Genomic DNA, 16483 nt, shown 5'->3' with positions numbered 1-16483 from the left:
ACAGGGTCCCCTTTCAGGATGAACCAGTATTTGGTAAGGAGCTTCTTAATCAACCCATAGGATTGGTTGAAAGTGGTAATGAAACTCCATCTACCTAGATCTGTACCAGAAGAACAAGTGGTTTTATTACTCATAATCTTGCTTATACAGTCTGTGTGAAAGATTTGGCTCTCAGGAATGCATTTTGGACCAATTTTTTTAGGGTACCCTTTCTGCTGAAACCGCTGTTTCAAAACTTTTGCCTCCTCAATAAAGTCAGTATCCTCTGTGCAATTTTTTCGTATACGTAAATATTGCCCATATGGAATGTTCTGAATCCACTTGGGTAGATGACCACTGCTGAATCTGAGGTAGCTGTTAACGTCTACTTCTTTAAAATGTGTGGTGGTGAAAAACCGTCCCAATTTGTCAACATGTACCACAGGTCCAGGAATTGGATGGACGTAGTGGAGATATTAGCTGTGAAGCGGAGGCTCCAGGCATTCAAATTTAGATTGCGGATGAATTCAAGAGCTTCCTCCTCTGTGGCGGTCCAGATAATGAACAGATCATCTATAAAGCGTCGATAAAAGGCTATTTTGCCCAATGCCAGGTCGGACTGCGCGATGAAGAGAGATTCAAATGCCCCATTGAAGAGATTTGCATAACTGGGGGCGAATCTCGTTCCCATCGCACAGCAAAAGAAGGAATGTTCAAAAGAAAATACATTATTATTACGCACAAAACGAATAGCATTTTTTAGAAATTCCCTTTGAAGAGAGGGCAATAATGCATCATTGGAAAGGAATTGGTCTACAGCCTCTATGCCTCGATCATGAGATATATTCGTATAGAGTGCTTGAACATCCATTGTGACAAGAAGGCTATTAGGAATAGGTGGTATTCTTTGAAGGGAGTTTTGAGTTCCCCTCTTAATAAATTAATTCCACATTAGCTCTGATTGTGGTCAGAAATTAAAATCTACGCCGGGTTTGAACTGGAATGGATTTTCAATACAATTTGCATCAGTGGCGATTGCCCATGCTCGCTTTTGCTAAGACTCAACCACTTTTTTAAAGAATATACTACTGCCCTTAGCATCAAGGGAATGATAAATTCCCACTTGACTTTACTGACACCGTTTGGCACTGTGAAGCCATGCATTTTCTGCACAATCCATTATGGAACCCGAGTTTCCACTTTTGCATCATCTGTCCATATTACATGACGGTAAAGTGCATGGCACAGTAGAGATTACAACTTTGCTACTTGGCTTCAAGCAGAGCTTGCATTAATCTTGGGTGTTTGGAAAAAATAATTGACAGCCAACAGCTATCCAAAATCTATCTCCAGCTTTGGTCTTGCCTAGATGAAAACTGATGGCTGTTAATTCTGTTATTGTGGCTCTGTTTTTAGATTTTTTGCCAATCTGCTCTGAACGTATCTTTGATTGTTGGTATCGTTCCAATGGATCTTAGATGATGGAGCATGATGTGATGAAGACAGTTCAGATTATTTCATTTTGATGGTGAAGGTCATGCATAGACTGATCATGGTGGTAATACTCTGAAGTGAACCAAATACTGCACAAGCAACATTGGGTTAAACGTGAAATAAAAATAGTTTGCTAAAGCCGGTGTGATATACTGCTTTTAAAGCGTGTCATATTCGTTAAATACAATTTATGCGACCATACTAAATGCACTGTTATACAGAATAGTGCTGAATCATCAAGTCTTGGTGGTGCTGGCTGCCAGCAGATTGTATAACGGTATTACTTTGGAACATGACCTCATTTCTATCTGTTTAATTACAGATCTCAGCAAATGTTCTGTTGCATTCTTTCCAAATGACTATCTTAAAAGAAAGCAAAGTTTTCAAAGAGAAAATTGTGCAAAATGGCCTCTGCCCAACTGCAACAGACTATTCGGAGTCTTTGGAGGTAAGACTTTAAAGTGTTTAAAGTTATATAAGATATTTATCTACCTATTTATCCATCTATCTAAAGAATCCAAAAAACGTAAGTAGCATGCCATAGTATATACACTGAAAACGTTCAAAATTGTATTTGTCCATTTGAAAAATGCCAATGTTTTGGCTCAGATACATTGAGCTTTTGTCACGCATCCCCATAAAAATGGGTTATTCTCATTATTAAAATTTATCAGCCAACCAAAAGATTGGTGGGGTGGGAGGCGACCACTATGACTCTGCATCAATCCCAATAGTGAGAGGCTAAAATTCTCTATTGGAGTGAAGCTATAGCTGCCCATTTGTGCTACCATTTAGTTGTCTATGGCAGGGCTTCTCCAACTTTTTTTTTATAGGCACCTTGCTGCCTCGCTAGACAGTCTGAGGTCACACCTGCTCCCCATCAAATGAATAAACAAGATGCCTGGACCTCAAAATTTGTTGTGGAAGTTCATGACAAAATTAAAAATAAAGCTCAATGTACCTGTTGTCTGCTAAACACCTTGTAAGGTTAAATTAGTAGATGTGGCTCTCAGTTGCTATCAAGGACAGGCTTAGCACAAGATGCTAAGATCCCAAAGGCTGTCCTAGCCTTAACCCTTTAATCCCTGTTAGGATTATGGACTTACACCGGGTTCCGTGGGTTGGGGCATTGGAGCTAGCTCTTGACCAATGGCGCAGATGCCAAGAGTGTTCAGGTAGCCGGGTCCAAACCACGAGGGCAGAAAAAGCATCAAATCTGAAGACACAAGAGTAGTTAGTAAACATGCAGAGGTCAAATTAGAAAGCAAATACACAAGACAGGACTGAACTAGAGGAAAACAAAGCTATATCTGGCAGTTTCCAGCTGATTACTCCAGCTGGTCAGTACAAGCACCCATATGGCCAGACTAAACGTCACTGCAGGTCCCAGCCACACTAATCTTAGCAGCTGGACAGAACTTGCACCGCCCAGAGCTTCTGGTTCCGAAGTGTCCTCCATCACCAGTGCCACTCAAAGAATGAATGTGGTGGCGCCTATAGACAGAAGCAGATATTACAAGAGTAAGTAATGGAGTAGATGTGACAGTAGAAAATGCTAAGCTAGAGTTTGCTGCAGCTGGAGAAAGGAATATGCAGTTTATCACCAATTACTTAAATGTATTTTATTGGGATTTCACACAATACACAAAGCAGCTAGTATTTGTGAAGTGTAAAGGAAATGATACAAGGTTTTCTAAATATTTGAAAAATATACTGTATATCTGTAAATTGTGACAAGCATTTGTTTTCTGTGCCACAGAGTAAATACTTATTAGCACCACCTTTGGCTGCAATTACTCCTGCAAGTATTTTTGGGGTGTGACTCTACAACTTTTACACATCTAGAAGCTGCATATTTTGCCCTTCTTTTCAAACTACCTCTCGGTAAGTGATATTGGAGAGCATCTGTGAACCGACATTTTCAAGTCTTATCACAGATTCTCAGTGTGATTTACGTCTGGACTTCGACTGGGTCATTCAAACACATGAATATGCTTTCATCTAAACCACTCCATTGTAATAGATTTAGGTTAGTTGCCTAGCTGGAATATGAACTTGCGAGCCAGTTTCCAGTCTTTTGCAGCCTCTAATAGGTTTTCCTCCATGATTGCTCTGTATGTAGCTCCATACATTTTCCCATGAATTCTGACTAGCTTTCCTGTTCCTGCTGAAGAAAAGCAGTCCCACAACATGATGCTGCCACCACCATGTTTGACGGTGGTTATGGTGTTTTCAGGGTAATCTGCATTCTTTGCTTTCCTGCACTTATCACTCTCCACAAGGAGAAACGTTACCCATTAGATTCCAGTCTTAAGATTCTCCCCTAGCCAAATTAGATCTCATACTTTGCACTGATGAAGGCAATACCCCGAGACACCATGTTTGCAAATTGAAATTCAGGTTTGAATTTAATTCTAAGTCATATGCCAAGGTTTGTTAAATGACTGATATTGACCATTAAGATTGCTACTTCCAATAGGTGGCAAAAGAGTTCTAGTCCTTTTCCTGTCTAAAGAGGCAATTTGCATATTTAGTTTCCCAGAGGAGCATGCATGGCGCATAAGTCTCCTGATTTTCACATACTAAGCCTAGCTTGTCTCTCTCCACAAGGAGAAATGTTACCCATTAGAGCCCAGTATTTTGCAATTAGCTCAGACATTTCTGTTTTTATCTGATCTGACCAAAGCACCTTCTTCCACATACTTGCTGTGTCGAATACATGGATTTTTGCAAACTGCAAACAGGACTTTTTATGGCTTGCTTTAAAAAATGTCTCTTTTTTTTTTTCTTCCATAAAGGCCAGATTCGTGGCATATATGAATAATAGTTGTCCTGTGGAAACATTCTCCAGTCTGAGTTGTGGATCTCTGTAGCTCCCCCAAAGTGACCCATAGCCGCTTGGCTGCATCTCTAATTAATGCTTTCCTTGCTTGGGATGTCAGTTTAGGTGATGGCCATGTATCGGTAGGTTTGCAGTTGTGCAATATTTCTTCCATTTTTGAATGATGGATTGAACAGTACTCTGAGATGTTCAAAGCTTGGGATATTTTTTTAAAACCTAACCCTGCTTTACTCTTCTCCACATCTTTATCCCTAACCTGTCTGGTGTATTCCTTGGTATTCATGACACTGTTTGATCACTAATGTTTTCAAACAAACTTCTGAGATCTTCACAGAACAGCTGTAATTACACGCAGATGGAATCGATTTACTAATTATGTGACTTCTGGAGGCAATTGTTCACTCAGGATTTTATAAGGGTATCAGACACTTCACAAATATTTACTACTTTGTGTTTTGTATATCACATAAATTCCCAATAAAATAAATTTAAGTTTATCGGTATAACATGAAAAACTGTAGAAAAGTTCATGGGGTAAGACTACTTTTTCATAGCACTGTAAATCAGACAAACACTTAATACCCTCATAGGTGTCCCTGCATAATGAAAAAGTGTTTTGTTCATGTCCCACGCTTCATGTAAATTGCACATTCCAGTCCAAGGGACAAATACAGATAGTGATCAACGCTGCCCCAGTCCCTTCAAATGCCACCTCATGCATCTTGATGGAAGTGGATGACATAGCCTACATCATCCACATAGTGCTCAAAGTCTCGAGCCTATTCAGTTGAAACCGAGACCTGCACAAGTACACTTCACTATACCGTATGGCGGAGCGAAGTCATATAATGCTTCACTTCCACGTCATCAGCTCCCTGTTAAATAGGGAAGAATGAGGTACACCAGTGCAGGTCTGTGACTTGAGCGCTGTGTAGTTGGCGTAGAAGACTTCATCCACTTCCATCAAGATGCAAGAAGTGGTGTTTTAAGGACAGGGGCGACACTGAATGCTGTCTGGATTTGCCCATTTGCATGCTTTAGAAGGTCATGGGCGTGGTTCATAAGGTATAAAACTGGTGACAAGTTCTTCTCAACATACAACCTCAAAGTTAAGGCAAAAGTATCCATTGCCTATATTGGGCCATGACATGTGGCAATAGTGCAGGTGCTTCTTGCAAAGTTAGAATATCATCAAAATGTTAATTTTATTTCAGTTCTGCAATTCAAAAAGTGAATGTCAAGATCCAGACAAGGTTTTGAGTCCTGTCTCTCCATGTTCCCGGTCTGGTCATTTTAGGGGTTAACTTTTCTGTCACGCTACTCTCACCTGGGGGCGGGACCGCGGGCCCAACATCACCATTTCCGGTACCGCGGCCGCTCCGGGGCTTCCGTCGGGTGCGCACGCACACCTCTCGTACCTAGTTCCATGGCTGCGCAATGTTCTTGGTGCGAACGCGCACTCTTCTCAGCTCTGTCTCCAGTCTGTTCCTCTCTATGGTCCTGGAGGACCTGACCTGGAAGTCCAAGTGCTCATGTGCTATATCAGGCTACCTCATCCTATGGGAGGTGACTGATTATTGTTGTGCTTCCTGGCTTGGTCTGCTTGGTCCTTGCCTGGTTGTGCACTGTATTCGGGTCCTCTGCCTTGCGCTCTGTTCCTGTACTCTTCCTTGTGCTCTGTTCCTGAACTCTGACTTGTGCTCCATTCATACACTCTGCTCTGTGCTCTATTGTGCGTCTTTGCACATGCTCTGCCTCTGCTCTGTGGTCTGTCTAACTCTGTACTCTGGCATGCTCCTTTGCACGCGCCCTGCTTTGCTCGAACCCGATCATGCTTGTCTGTGCATGCCATACAAGACCTCGTGTACCCGCCTTGCACTATTCTGTATCTAGCGCACTCCCGTGTACATGCCTTGTATTGTCCTGTACTCTCTGTGCTTCCGTACACTTGCCCTGTACTGTCCTGTACCCTGCGTGTCCCTGTGTCCATGCTTTGCACATTCCCTGTTGCTATACACTCTCACTCGTGTCTCCCGTGAGCCGGTCACCTGCTGCCAGCAGTCGTGATACCTTACCCCCTTGGGCTTGCCCCTGACACTCCCTGTATAGGGGGTGGTCCTCACTAGGTCAGCTCGCCCAGGGAGGGTTGGTGCCATGACCCAGAGGGTCCACTCTAGGAGTCATCACAGTATAATCAGGCCACGGACCCCGCTGTTACCACGGCCTTCACCCAAAAGGAACTGGTGTTCCTATGGGAGAGTCAGACTAGGATTGTGTCCTCTCAGAAATCTATGGAGTCCCGTTTGTCGGCCATACAGTCCTCTAATCAAACTAGGATTATGGCCTTTCTGAAATCTATGGAGTCCCGTTTGTTGGCCATTCAGTCCACTGACCCTGGGAGTACTTCCCAGTTGGCCACTCACTCAGCAACGCGACACCTAGGCCCATATCCTCAACTAAATGGCGTTGGTAGATAACCGGCTCCTTTCTTTACAATCTATTGCCTCTGTTTCTTCCTCAGCCTTGCACTTGTTACCCCGTCTATGCAAACCACCCTGATATAGTGGTGATCCCAAATTGTGTTGGGGGGTTTTTGAACCTCTGCCGGTTACATTTTGAGCACTTACCGCAGCACTATCCCACTGATCGTGCTAAAATATCCATTATGGTTTCACACTTGGAGGCGGAGGCGTTAGCATGGCTGAATCCCCTCTGGGAGCGTGATGATCCACTCGTCTCTCTGCTTTCCACCTTTTTGAACACCATACGCAAGGTGTTTGACGTGCTGGGTCATCTGGCTTCCACCACCGAGTCCCTCTTTAACCTCCATCAGGGTACTCTATCAATAGGACAATATGCCATCCGTTTTCGCAGCTTGTCCTCCGAAATAGCTTGGAACAACGAGGCCCTCGTAGGGGCCTTTTGACGTGGCCTGTCCAGTCGGATCAAAGACGAACTGGCAGGCCGGGATACCCCCACCTCTTTAGAGGATCCGATCTCTCTTGTGACACGCATTGATCTGCGCTTCCAAGAGCGTATCTGTGAGGCAGACAGAAAGAGAACATTCCCTCGTCTCCCTCCGTCTACTTGCAGTCCTCCTCATTCGTGACCCATGCCTTCTTCTGCGGCCCTCGCTTCTGAGCCTATGCTGGTGGACCGTTTCAAGATGGCCGAACGGCGTTGCAAAGAGAGGTTCACTCAAGGACTCTGTCTTACTGTGGGAGTCCTTCTCATCTCCTTCGCTCCTGTTCCGAGAAACCAGGAAACTTCTCTGCCTAGGAGTGGTAGGAGAGGCCTCTCTTGGTGTACGTGATTCCTCTCCTCTCCTGATCGTGTCTGTTCTGCTGAATTTGGACTCCAAGCGTTATTCTGAAGAGGCTTATATAGACTTAGGTGCAGCAGGGAACTTTATTAGGCTCGAGGCGGTTAAAAATTACCGGATTCCTGTCAGATCCCTGGAGACTCCTCGGATGTTTGCTTCGGTCGATGGTAAACTCTTGCAGGAGACTGTTACCCACATCACTGAAGAAATTGAGATGCAGATTGGAGCCTTGCACCGAGAGAAGATCTCCTTCCATGTCTTGTCGACTATGTCCCACAGGCTTCTTCTTGGTCTCCCTTGGTTACGGACTCATGAGCCAATCCTGGACTGGCGGTCGGGTGATATACTCCGTTGAGGACCATCCTGTCAGAAGAAGTGCCTGCTGTCTCTCCATCCGATGAACTCTACCTGTCTGTCCTAGGCACCTACAGGTCTGCTGTCGACTTACTGGTCTTTTGCAGATGTCTTTGACAAGAAGGATGCCGAGACACTGCCTCCACATCGACCATACGACTGTCCAATTGACCTCATTCCTGGCTCTACCCCACCCAGGGGTAGAATATACCCGCTATCTCCTGCTGAAACCCAAGCTATGTCGGAGTATATCCAAGAGAACCTAGCCAGAGGTTTCATCCATAAGTCCTACTCACCCGCAGGAGCAGGATTTTTCTTTGTCAAAAAGGACGACTCCCTCCGTCCCTGCATAGACTACCGTGGGCTGAATGACATCATGTTCAAGAACAAGTACCCACTGCCACTGATCCCAGAACTCTTTGACTGGTTAAGAGGAGCACGAATTTTCACCAAGTTGGATCTTTGTGGGGCCTACAACTTGATCCGTAATAGTTCTGGTGACGAGTGGAAGACCGCCTTTAACACCCATGATGGTCACTACGAGTACTTGGTCATGCCCTTCGGCCTCTGATCAATGCCCCAGCGGTATTTCAGGAGTTCATGAATGATGTCTTCCCCGGGATATGCTGTACTCCTGCGTGGTAGTCTACCTGGATGATATCCTCATTTTTTCTCCAGATCTGTCTGCCCACAGGAAAAATGTGCGCTTGAGGGAGAACGGCCTTTATGCCAAGCTCGAGAAATGTGTCTTCGAACAGACGTCCTTGCCATTTTTGGGTACATTATCTCGGACTCTGGTCTATGCATGGAACCGGCAAAAGTGTCTGCCATTCTCGACTGGCCACGGCCCCATGGAGTGAAGGCAATCCAATGCTTCTTGGCTTTGCGAACTACTATCGGCAGTTTGTTCCCCATTTATCTTCATTGGTTCGGCCTATCGCATCCCTCATCTGCAAAGGAGCTAACCCGAATGCTTGGCACCCTGAGGCAGAAGACGCTTTCCAGTCCTTGAAGCAAGCCTTCGCCTCTGCTCCAGCGCTTCATCGTCCTGAGGTTAGTAAATCTCTCACTCTCGAGGTGGACGCATCCTCTACCGGGGCCGGTGCAGTTCTTCTGCAGAAGTCTTCTTCTGGACTCCTAGTCACCTGTGGCTTCTTTTCTAAAGTATTCTTCCTGACTGAGCGAAGCTACTCCATTGGCGACAAAGAGCTTTTGGCCATTAAGTTGGCCTTGGAGGAATGGAGATACTTACTGGAGGGTGCCATGCATCCATTCAAGATCTTCACGGACCATAAGAACCTGGCATACATCCAGTCTGCACAAAGGCTCAATCCCCGGCAAGCCAGGTGGTCTTTGTCCTTCGCCCGCTTTGACTTTGAACTCCATTTTCGGCCCAGCGATAAAAACGTTAAAGCAGATGAGTTATCAAGGTCTTTCCAGTCGACTGATACTGAAGAGGAACCTGCTCATATCATCGACCCGCCCGGGTAATTATCATGGCTCCTATCAAGTTAACCACAATACCTCCAGGAAGAACCTTTTGTGGTTGAGAACAACCGAAAACAAGTGTTAAACTGGGGGCATTCGTCCAAGATTGCCGGCCACGTTGGTGTCAAGAAGACTTTTTACCTGATATCCCACTACTGTTGGTGGCCATCCACTTCCCAGGATGTCAAAGACTGTGGCTTCTTGTCCTTCCTGCGCCCAGAACAAGGTACCCAGACAACCACTCTCCGCTCTTCTGCTCCCGCTTCCTGCACCGTCGGCTCCATGGCAGCACATAGCCAAGGATTTCATTACCGTTCTGCCTCGTTCCTCCGGCTGTACTGTGATCCTAGTGGTTGTAGACCGATTCTCGAAGATGGCCCATTTTATTCCTCTTCCCGGTCTACCCTCTGCTCCTGAAATGGCGAAGATCTTCATTTCACACATCTTCAGAATTCATGGCTTCCTTCTGCACATCGTGTCAGACAGAGGGGTTTAATTCACTTCCCGGTTTTGGAGAGCTCTTTGTGTACTTATGAAGGTGACACTGGACTTTTTCCGCCTATCACCCCCAAACTAATGGGCAGGTGGAGCATACCAACCAAATCCTTACATTCTACCTCTGGCACTTTTCAAATGTTCATAAGAACGACTGGGTCAGTCTACTCCCTTCTGCTGAGTTTGCCAACAATAACCACTCCAGTGAATCATCCACAAAGTCTCCCTTCTTCATCGTCTACGGACAGCATCCCAGTGTGCCTCTACTGGTACTTCCTGTCTTGGGGGTGCCTGCGGCCGACTCTGTCCATGAAGTTCTCCAGGGTATGGCAGGAGACCAAAGCTGGAAGATGGAAGAGGCCAGGAGCCATTTGGTGAGCTGCATTTCTTGCTACATGTTCACAGATTTACCAGTGGAAAAGCCAAACTTCACATGCCACAAATGCAAGCTTGTGTCCCTGTTGGAGGAAAAGTTGCAAAATCTCGAAGAGAGGTTAGCTACGTTGAAGATCATTAAGGAAGGTGAAGAGTTCTTGGACAGAGCAGAATTATCTCTTCATGTTACAGAAAGAGAAGAAATTCGAAGTGCACCTGAAGAAACAGAGGAATGGAGACATGTGACCCAGAGAAGCAGGAGGATCAGGAGGCAGTCAGCACCCATACTGCTCAGAAACCAGTACCAGGCTCTCACGCAGGAAAACGATGAAGAAATACATCAGGATAAGACTTTGCCAACAAACAGCAACCTTGTACGCCTTCAGAGTCCTCCTGGATGGAGAAAGAAAAATGTTGTGAAGAAGAAACGGAGAGTGGTGGTCATGGGGGATTCCCTGTTGAGAGGAACAGAGGCCGCTATCTGCAGACCGGATATAACTTCAAGAGAAATGTGCTGTCTTCCAGGTGCAAAAATTAAAGATGTGTCTGACAGGATATCAGGACTCTTCAGACCTACAGATGACTACCCATTCCTGCTACTACATGTGGGGACAAATGACACAGCAAGAAACGACCTGGAAACCATCTGCAGAGACTTTGAAGACTTAGGCAAGAAAGTGAAAGAACTGGGAGCGCAGGTGGTCTTCTCTTCCATCCTCCCAGTGGATGGCCAAGGAACAAGGAGGTGGAATAAGATTCTGCAGGTGAACAACTGGCTACGTCGATGGTGCCGTCAGCAACGATTTGGATTTCTGGATCACGGAGTGAACTACTTATATGATGGACTACTTGCTAGAGATGGGGTGCACCTTACGAAGACTGGAAAGCATGTATTTGGAAGTCGCCTTGCTACACTTGTAAGGAGAGCTTTAAACTAGAACAACATGGGAAGGGAAGCAAAAGACCAGAAAAAGCCATACACCTGACAAATGCTATTGAGAACTCTGCTATTAGAAGTGGAAAGGAAGAACAAAGACGAAAGAATCTAATTAATAAAAATATTGGAGAAAGAGAAACCAATCACAAACTAAAATGTTTCTATACTAATGCACAAAGCATGGGCAACAAACAAGGAGAATTGGAACTACTAACACAGGAAAAGAAATATGATGTCATTGGAATCACTGAAACTTGGTGGGACAATACACATGATTGGAATACAAGACTAGAAGGATACAACTTCTTTGCAAGAAACAGACTTGATAAACGAGGAGGGGGTGTCGCATTGTATGTTAGAAACGCGTATATCTGCACAGAGATTGAAGCTTCAGAGACTGGGAGTTCTGTGGAAACTGTTTGGGTAAGAATACAAGGACAGAACAATGGAAAGGACACCATTGTAGGCATTTACTACAGGCCGCCTGTGCAAGCTGAAGATATGGATGAACTTTTTATGCATCAAATGGCCAAGTTCTCCAAAAAATATGACATAGTTGTCATGGGAGATTTCAACTATCCAGACATTTGTTGGGAATCTCTCTCAGGCAAAACTAACAGGTCAAGGAAATTCTTATCCTCTCTTGCTGACAACTTTATCTTCCAAAAGGTAAGGGAGAAAACAAGGGGAACTGCTACCTTGGATCTAATCCTTATAAACAGGGAGGAAATGGTTGAGGAGGTAAAAGTGGCTGGGACCCTAGGAGGTAGCGACCATGCTATTTTAGAATTTTGGATAACTAGAGGCGGAAGACCTGTGAAGACTCAGACGTCAAGGTTAGATTTCAGAAAGGCAGATTTTAAGGGATTCAGAAAGAGAATTGGAGGGATCCAATGGCTGGATATCCTGAAAGACAAAAATGTCCAGGAAGGATGGGAAATCTTGAAAAATGAAATTCTCAAAGCACAGTTGTTAACAATTCCGAAAAGAGGGAAGAATAGGAAGCATTTAAGGAAACCAGGATGGATAAACACAGAACTTAAGCACATGCTAAAAAGGAAGAAAAAAATGTTTATAAAATGGAAAGAGGGAGGCATATCTAAAGAAGAATATAATGCTGTCTGCAGAACCTGCAGGGCACAAATCAGATTAGCTAAAGCTGAAAATGAATTGAGGCTTGCAAGAGATGTCAAAAGCAATATTAAAGGATTTTGGGGATATGTCAAAAGTAAAAGAAAAGTCAAAGATGCTATAGGATTTTTACAGGATGAAAATGATGAAATGGTAAGACAGGATGTTGAGAAGGCTGAACTTTTAAATTCCTATTTTGCATCTGTTTTCTCTCAGAAAGGAAATGTAACATCAACTGTTATTCACTGTCCTATTAAGGGAATAGAAGAATCCAGGATATCTATAAACAGAAAGATAGTGAGGAAACACTTAGCTAACCTAAATGAATTCAAGTCTCCAGGTCCAGATGAATTACACCCAAGAGTACTGAAGGAGATAGCAGAAGAAATTTTTGAACCCCTCTCCATAATCTTTGAAAATTCTTGGAGAACAGGAGAAGTGCCAGAAGACTGGATAAGAGCAAATGTTGTTCCTATCTTCAAAAAGGGGAAGAAGGTGGACCCAGGCAACTATAGGCCGGTGAGTCTGACTTCTATACCAGGAAAGATCTTCGAACAAATTATTAAACAACATGTAAGTCAATACCTGGATAAGAATGAAGTGATTAAACAGAGTCAGCATGGGTTTGTAACTAATAAGTCATGTCAGACTAACTTAATTTCCTTCTATGATGGTATCACTGATTGGGTGGATCAAGGAAATGCTGTAGATATAGTATATCTTGACTTCAGCAAAGCATTTGACAAAGTCTCTCATACAATCCTTATTGAAAAAATGACTAAGTATGGAATGGACAAGGCAACTGTTAGGTGGATTCATAACTGGCTTAGTGATCGGACCCAAAGAGTGGTCATAAATGGCTGCACATCCAGTTGGAAGAATGTCTCAAGTGGGGTACCACAGGGCTCTGTCCTGGGCCCTGTATTGTTCAACATCTTTATCAATGATTTAGATGAAGGAATTGAGGGTAAACTGATTAAATTTGCTGATGACACAAAGCTAGGAGGGATAGCTAATACTAGAGAAGAGAGAGAGAGGATTCAAAAAGATTTAAATAAACTGGAGAAGTGGGCAGCAACTAACAGAATGGTTTTTAACAGGGAGAAATGCAAAGTACTACATCTGGGCAATAAAAATGAAAAAAGCAGATATAGAATGGGAGGAATAGGGCTAAGTGACAGCACATGTGAAAAAGATTTGGGTATACTAATAGATCACAGACTGAATATGAGTCAACAGTGTGATGCAGCAGCAAAAAAGGCAAATGCAATTCTAGGATGTATTAGCAGAAGCATACAGTCTAGATCACGTGAAGTCATTATTTCCCTCTACTCCTCTGGTCAGACCTCATCTGGAATATTGTGTCCAGTTTTGGGCACCACATTTTAAAAAAGACATCAACAAACTGGAGCAAGTTCAGAAAAGAGCGACCAGAATGGTGACCGGTCTGCAAACCCTGTCTTATGAGGAAAGGTTGCAGGATTTGGGAATGTTTAGTTTGCAAAAGAGAAGACTGAGAGAAGACTTAATAGCTGTCTACAAATATCTAAAGGGCTGTCACATTTTAGAAGGATCAACTTTATTCTCATTTGCACGAGGAAAGACTAGAAGCAATGGGATGAAACTGAATGGGAGGAGACACAGATTAGATATTAGAAAAAACTTTTTGACAGTTAGAGTGATCAACGAGTGGAACAGGCTGCCACGAGAAGTGGTGAGTTCTCCTTCAACGGAAGTCTTCAAACAGAGGCTGGACAGACATCTGACTGGGATGATTTAGCGAATCCTGCTTTGAGCAGGGGGTTGGACCAGATGGCCCAGGAGGTCCCTTCCAACTCTACGATTCTATGATTCTATGATTCTATGCTCTTGAGAAAGCACGTGACAGGATGAAACTACACGCTGACAAAAGGCGCATGGACATTCCTCCGTATCTCCCTGGTGACAAGGTGTGGCTTTCCTCCAGATACATTTGCCTTAAGGTACCATCTTACAAACTGGGTCCGCTGTGTGGACACAGTTCACACTTCCACCAGAAGGACTCCAGATAACTAAGAACATCATTCCCACTGCCTCTCCATTTGTAAGAAAATGCTAATTCGATTTTCTTGACTTATCTTTAGGAGGCATCACACCTCCCACAAATGTCCTACTGTAGTATCCCTTAAATGTTGGCTTGTATCCTAAGTCATACTACAAGACTCGTTAAAGGGTTGATTGTGACTTGTAGGATCGCTACTACCAATAGGTGGCGCTGTAGAGTAAAAGTCCTCTTTCTTTCTGAAGAGGCAATTTGCACCTTAAATGTTGTGCTTTTTTCTTATTAATCCATTTGTTATCTTGCCTGAAGAAGGAGCCTCTGTGCTCTGAAAGCTTGCAAACATATTGTTTTCTGGTTAGCCAATAAAGGTATCACTTTGAGAATACTTTTGTCATCATTGGGCGGAAAAGTATTCAGATCGATTTTTCTGGCTAACATGGTACCACAATATAATCTATTATTGTACATCATTATTTTTAACATACAAATAACACAAAGGTTATCATGATTCAGAACACATATGTCACAAAAGCTTATCTCCCCTAAAGGGATCCTCACCGATCAGCAGCACAGGGCGCTATTATCCCCGTTAGAGCACATTCTTGACCACTGTTTTACGCATTCTTTGCAGGGCTGTGGGAAAAATGCCGAGCGCAGAACTCAGCAGCTCCATTAGGAATGAATGAATGAGTGAGTGAATGAATGAAGTGGCAGCTGAAAATGTGCACTGCCTCTCCTAATTGGGAACAAAAGCTCTGTTGATCAGTGATGGTCCTAGCAGTCTGACCCCTACTGATCAATAACTTATCACCTATCCAGTGGTTCAGGCCCATGAGTGTTGCTGGTCACGGATTGACGTCTCCTCTCTACCTGCAATAGCCAGCCTTCCTGTCTGGCTAAGCATGGATGGTGTCTACTACATCATCCACCTAGTGCTGCAAAACTTGCCCCCATTCAGTAGATATACAGATCAGCACAGGCACGCCTCACGCTATTCTATGGGACCTGACTAACACCGGCACCATGGTATGTGCATTACAGGACTTTGTTCTACACTTAAGAGGGCAGAGAGTGCTTGGTGGATGACGTAGAGGATGTCATCCACGATCATCAAGAAAGGAGATTACATGGAGAGAGGAGGTCCTAGCCACAGACCAGCGACACCCATTGGGCCAGACCGCGCCGATTAGCATACTGCGTGAGAGAATTATAATTGGTATTATTATAGGTCTGCGAAAAGTGGAATCTTATATTGCAGAAGACTTAAATGTGGGGCTTTTACTTTATATGGGTAAAACCTGGTGATAGGGTCCCTTTAAGTAAGGACACATTTGCATACATCAAGGCTATGCATTTGAAGTAAATGTCGCAAGATTTTCTCAGTGTATATGTTATGAACAGTGCCTTATAAATGTAATATATCGTTTTCATAATTTTTTTTTATTTTTGTTCGCCAGTACTTTTTATGACTACAATTATGCTCCATTGTAGATTTCAGGAGACGCATAGATCCAGTAGGAAGAAGGCAGTTTCTACATGGGGAACACAGACTTGACTTTGAAGATGAGAGCCGTGGTTGGAGATTTGACCTGGACATGATCATTATATACATTTACTCAGTGAACTGGGTCATTGGATTCATTACATTTTGTCTTTTGTGCTATTTTTTCTTTCTCTCATTTTAGGACAACATATCTGCTAGCCATAATAAAAAACTGTTCTAGCTGCAAAAGTGTCCATACTGCTCTGTATATTTGCAAATGTATAGCAACAAAAAGCATTAGGGATATTCTCAGATAATAAAATATTGCTTTGCTTGAACTCGGGTTGATTCAGCAGAATTGAAAGGGATGTTTAGAAAATTTATTTTAATATGTCGGGACCAGTATGCGCCATGTGAATGCAGCTTAGTGATTCTAATGGGGTCAGAGGGACCCAGCGCTCCATGTGTTACTCAGACGGCCCATTTATTCAAGTGATTTATTATAATTTACCTGGTTTACTCCTTAAATGGTCACTGTTATT

General features: G+C 43.7%; 1 protein-coding gene across 2 annotated transcripts in view; it reads left to right on the top strand.

The window, feature by feature from the left end:
- RNF180 (ring finger protein 180) overlaps nucleotides 1–16279 on the top strand; it is a 244887-nt gene extending 228608 nt beyond the window's left edge. For both annotated transcript variants that reach the window (XM_073584256.1, XM_073584255.1), the window contains exons 6-7: nucleotides 1796–1921; nucleotides 15950–16279. In XM_073584256.1, the coding sequence (XP_073440357.1) occupies nucleotides 1796–1921; nucleotides 15950–16143 (320 nt within the window). In that variant the 3' untranslated portion in view covers nucleotides 16144–16279. The remainder of the gene's footprint in view (nucleotides 1–1795; nucleotides 1922–15949) is intronic.
- Nucleotides 16280–16483: the final 204 nt, after the last annotated feature.

Source organism: Dendrobates tinctorius, unplaced genomic scaffold, assembly GCF_039654945.1.
Source record: "Dendrobates tinctorius isolate UK_male_01 unplaced genomic scaffold, ASM3965494v1 ptg000083l, whole genome shotgun sequence".
Taxonomy (NCBI): Eukaryota; Metazoa; Chordata; class Amphibia; order Anura; family Dendrobatidae; genus Dendrobates; species Dendrobates tinctorius.
This window is presented reverse-complemented; position numbering and strand designations above follow the sequence as displayed.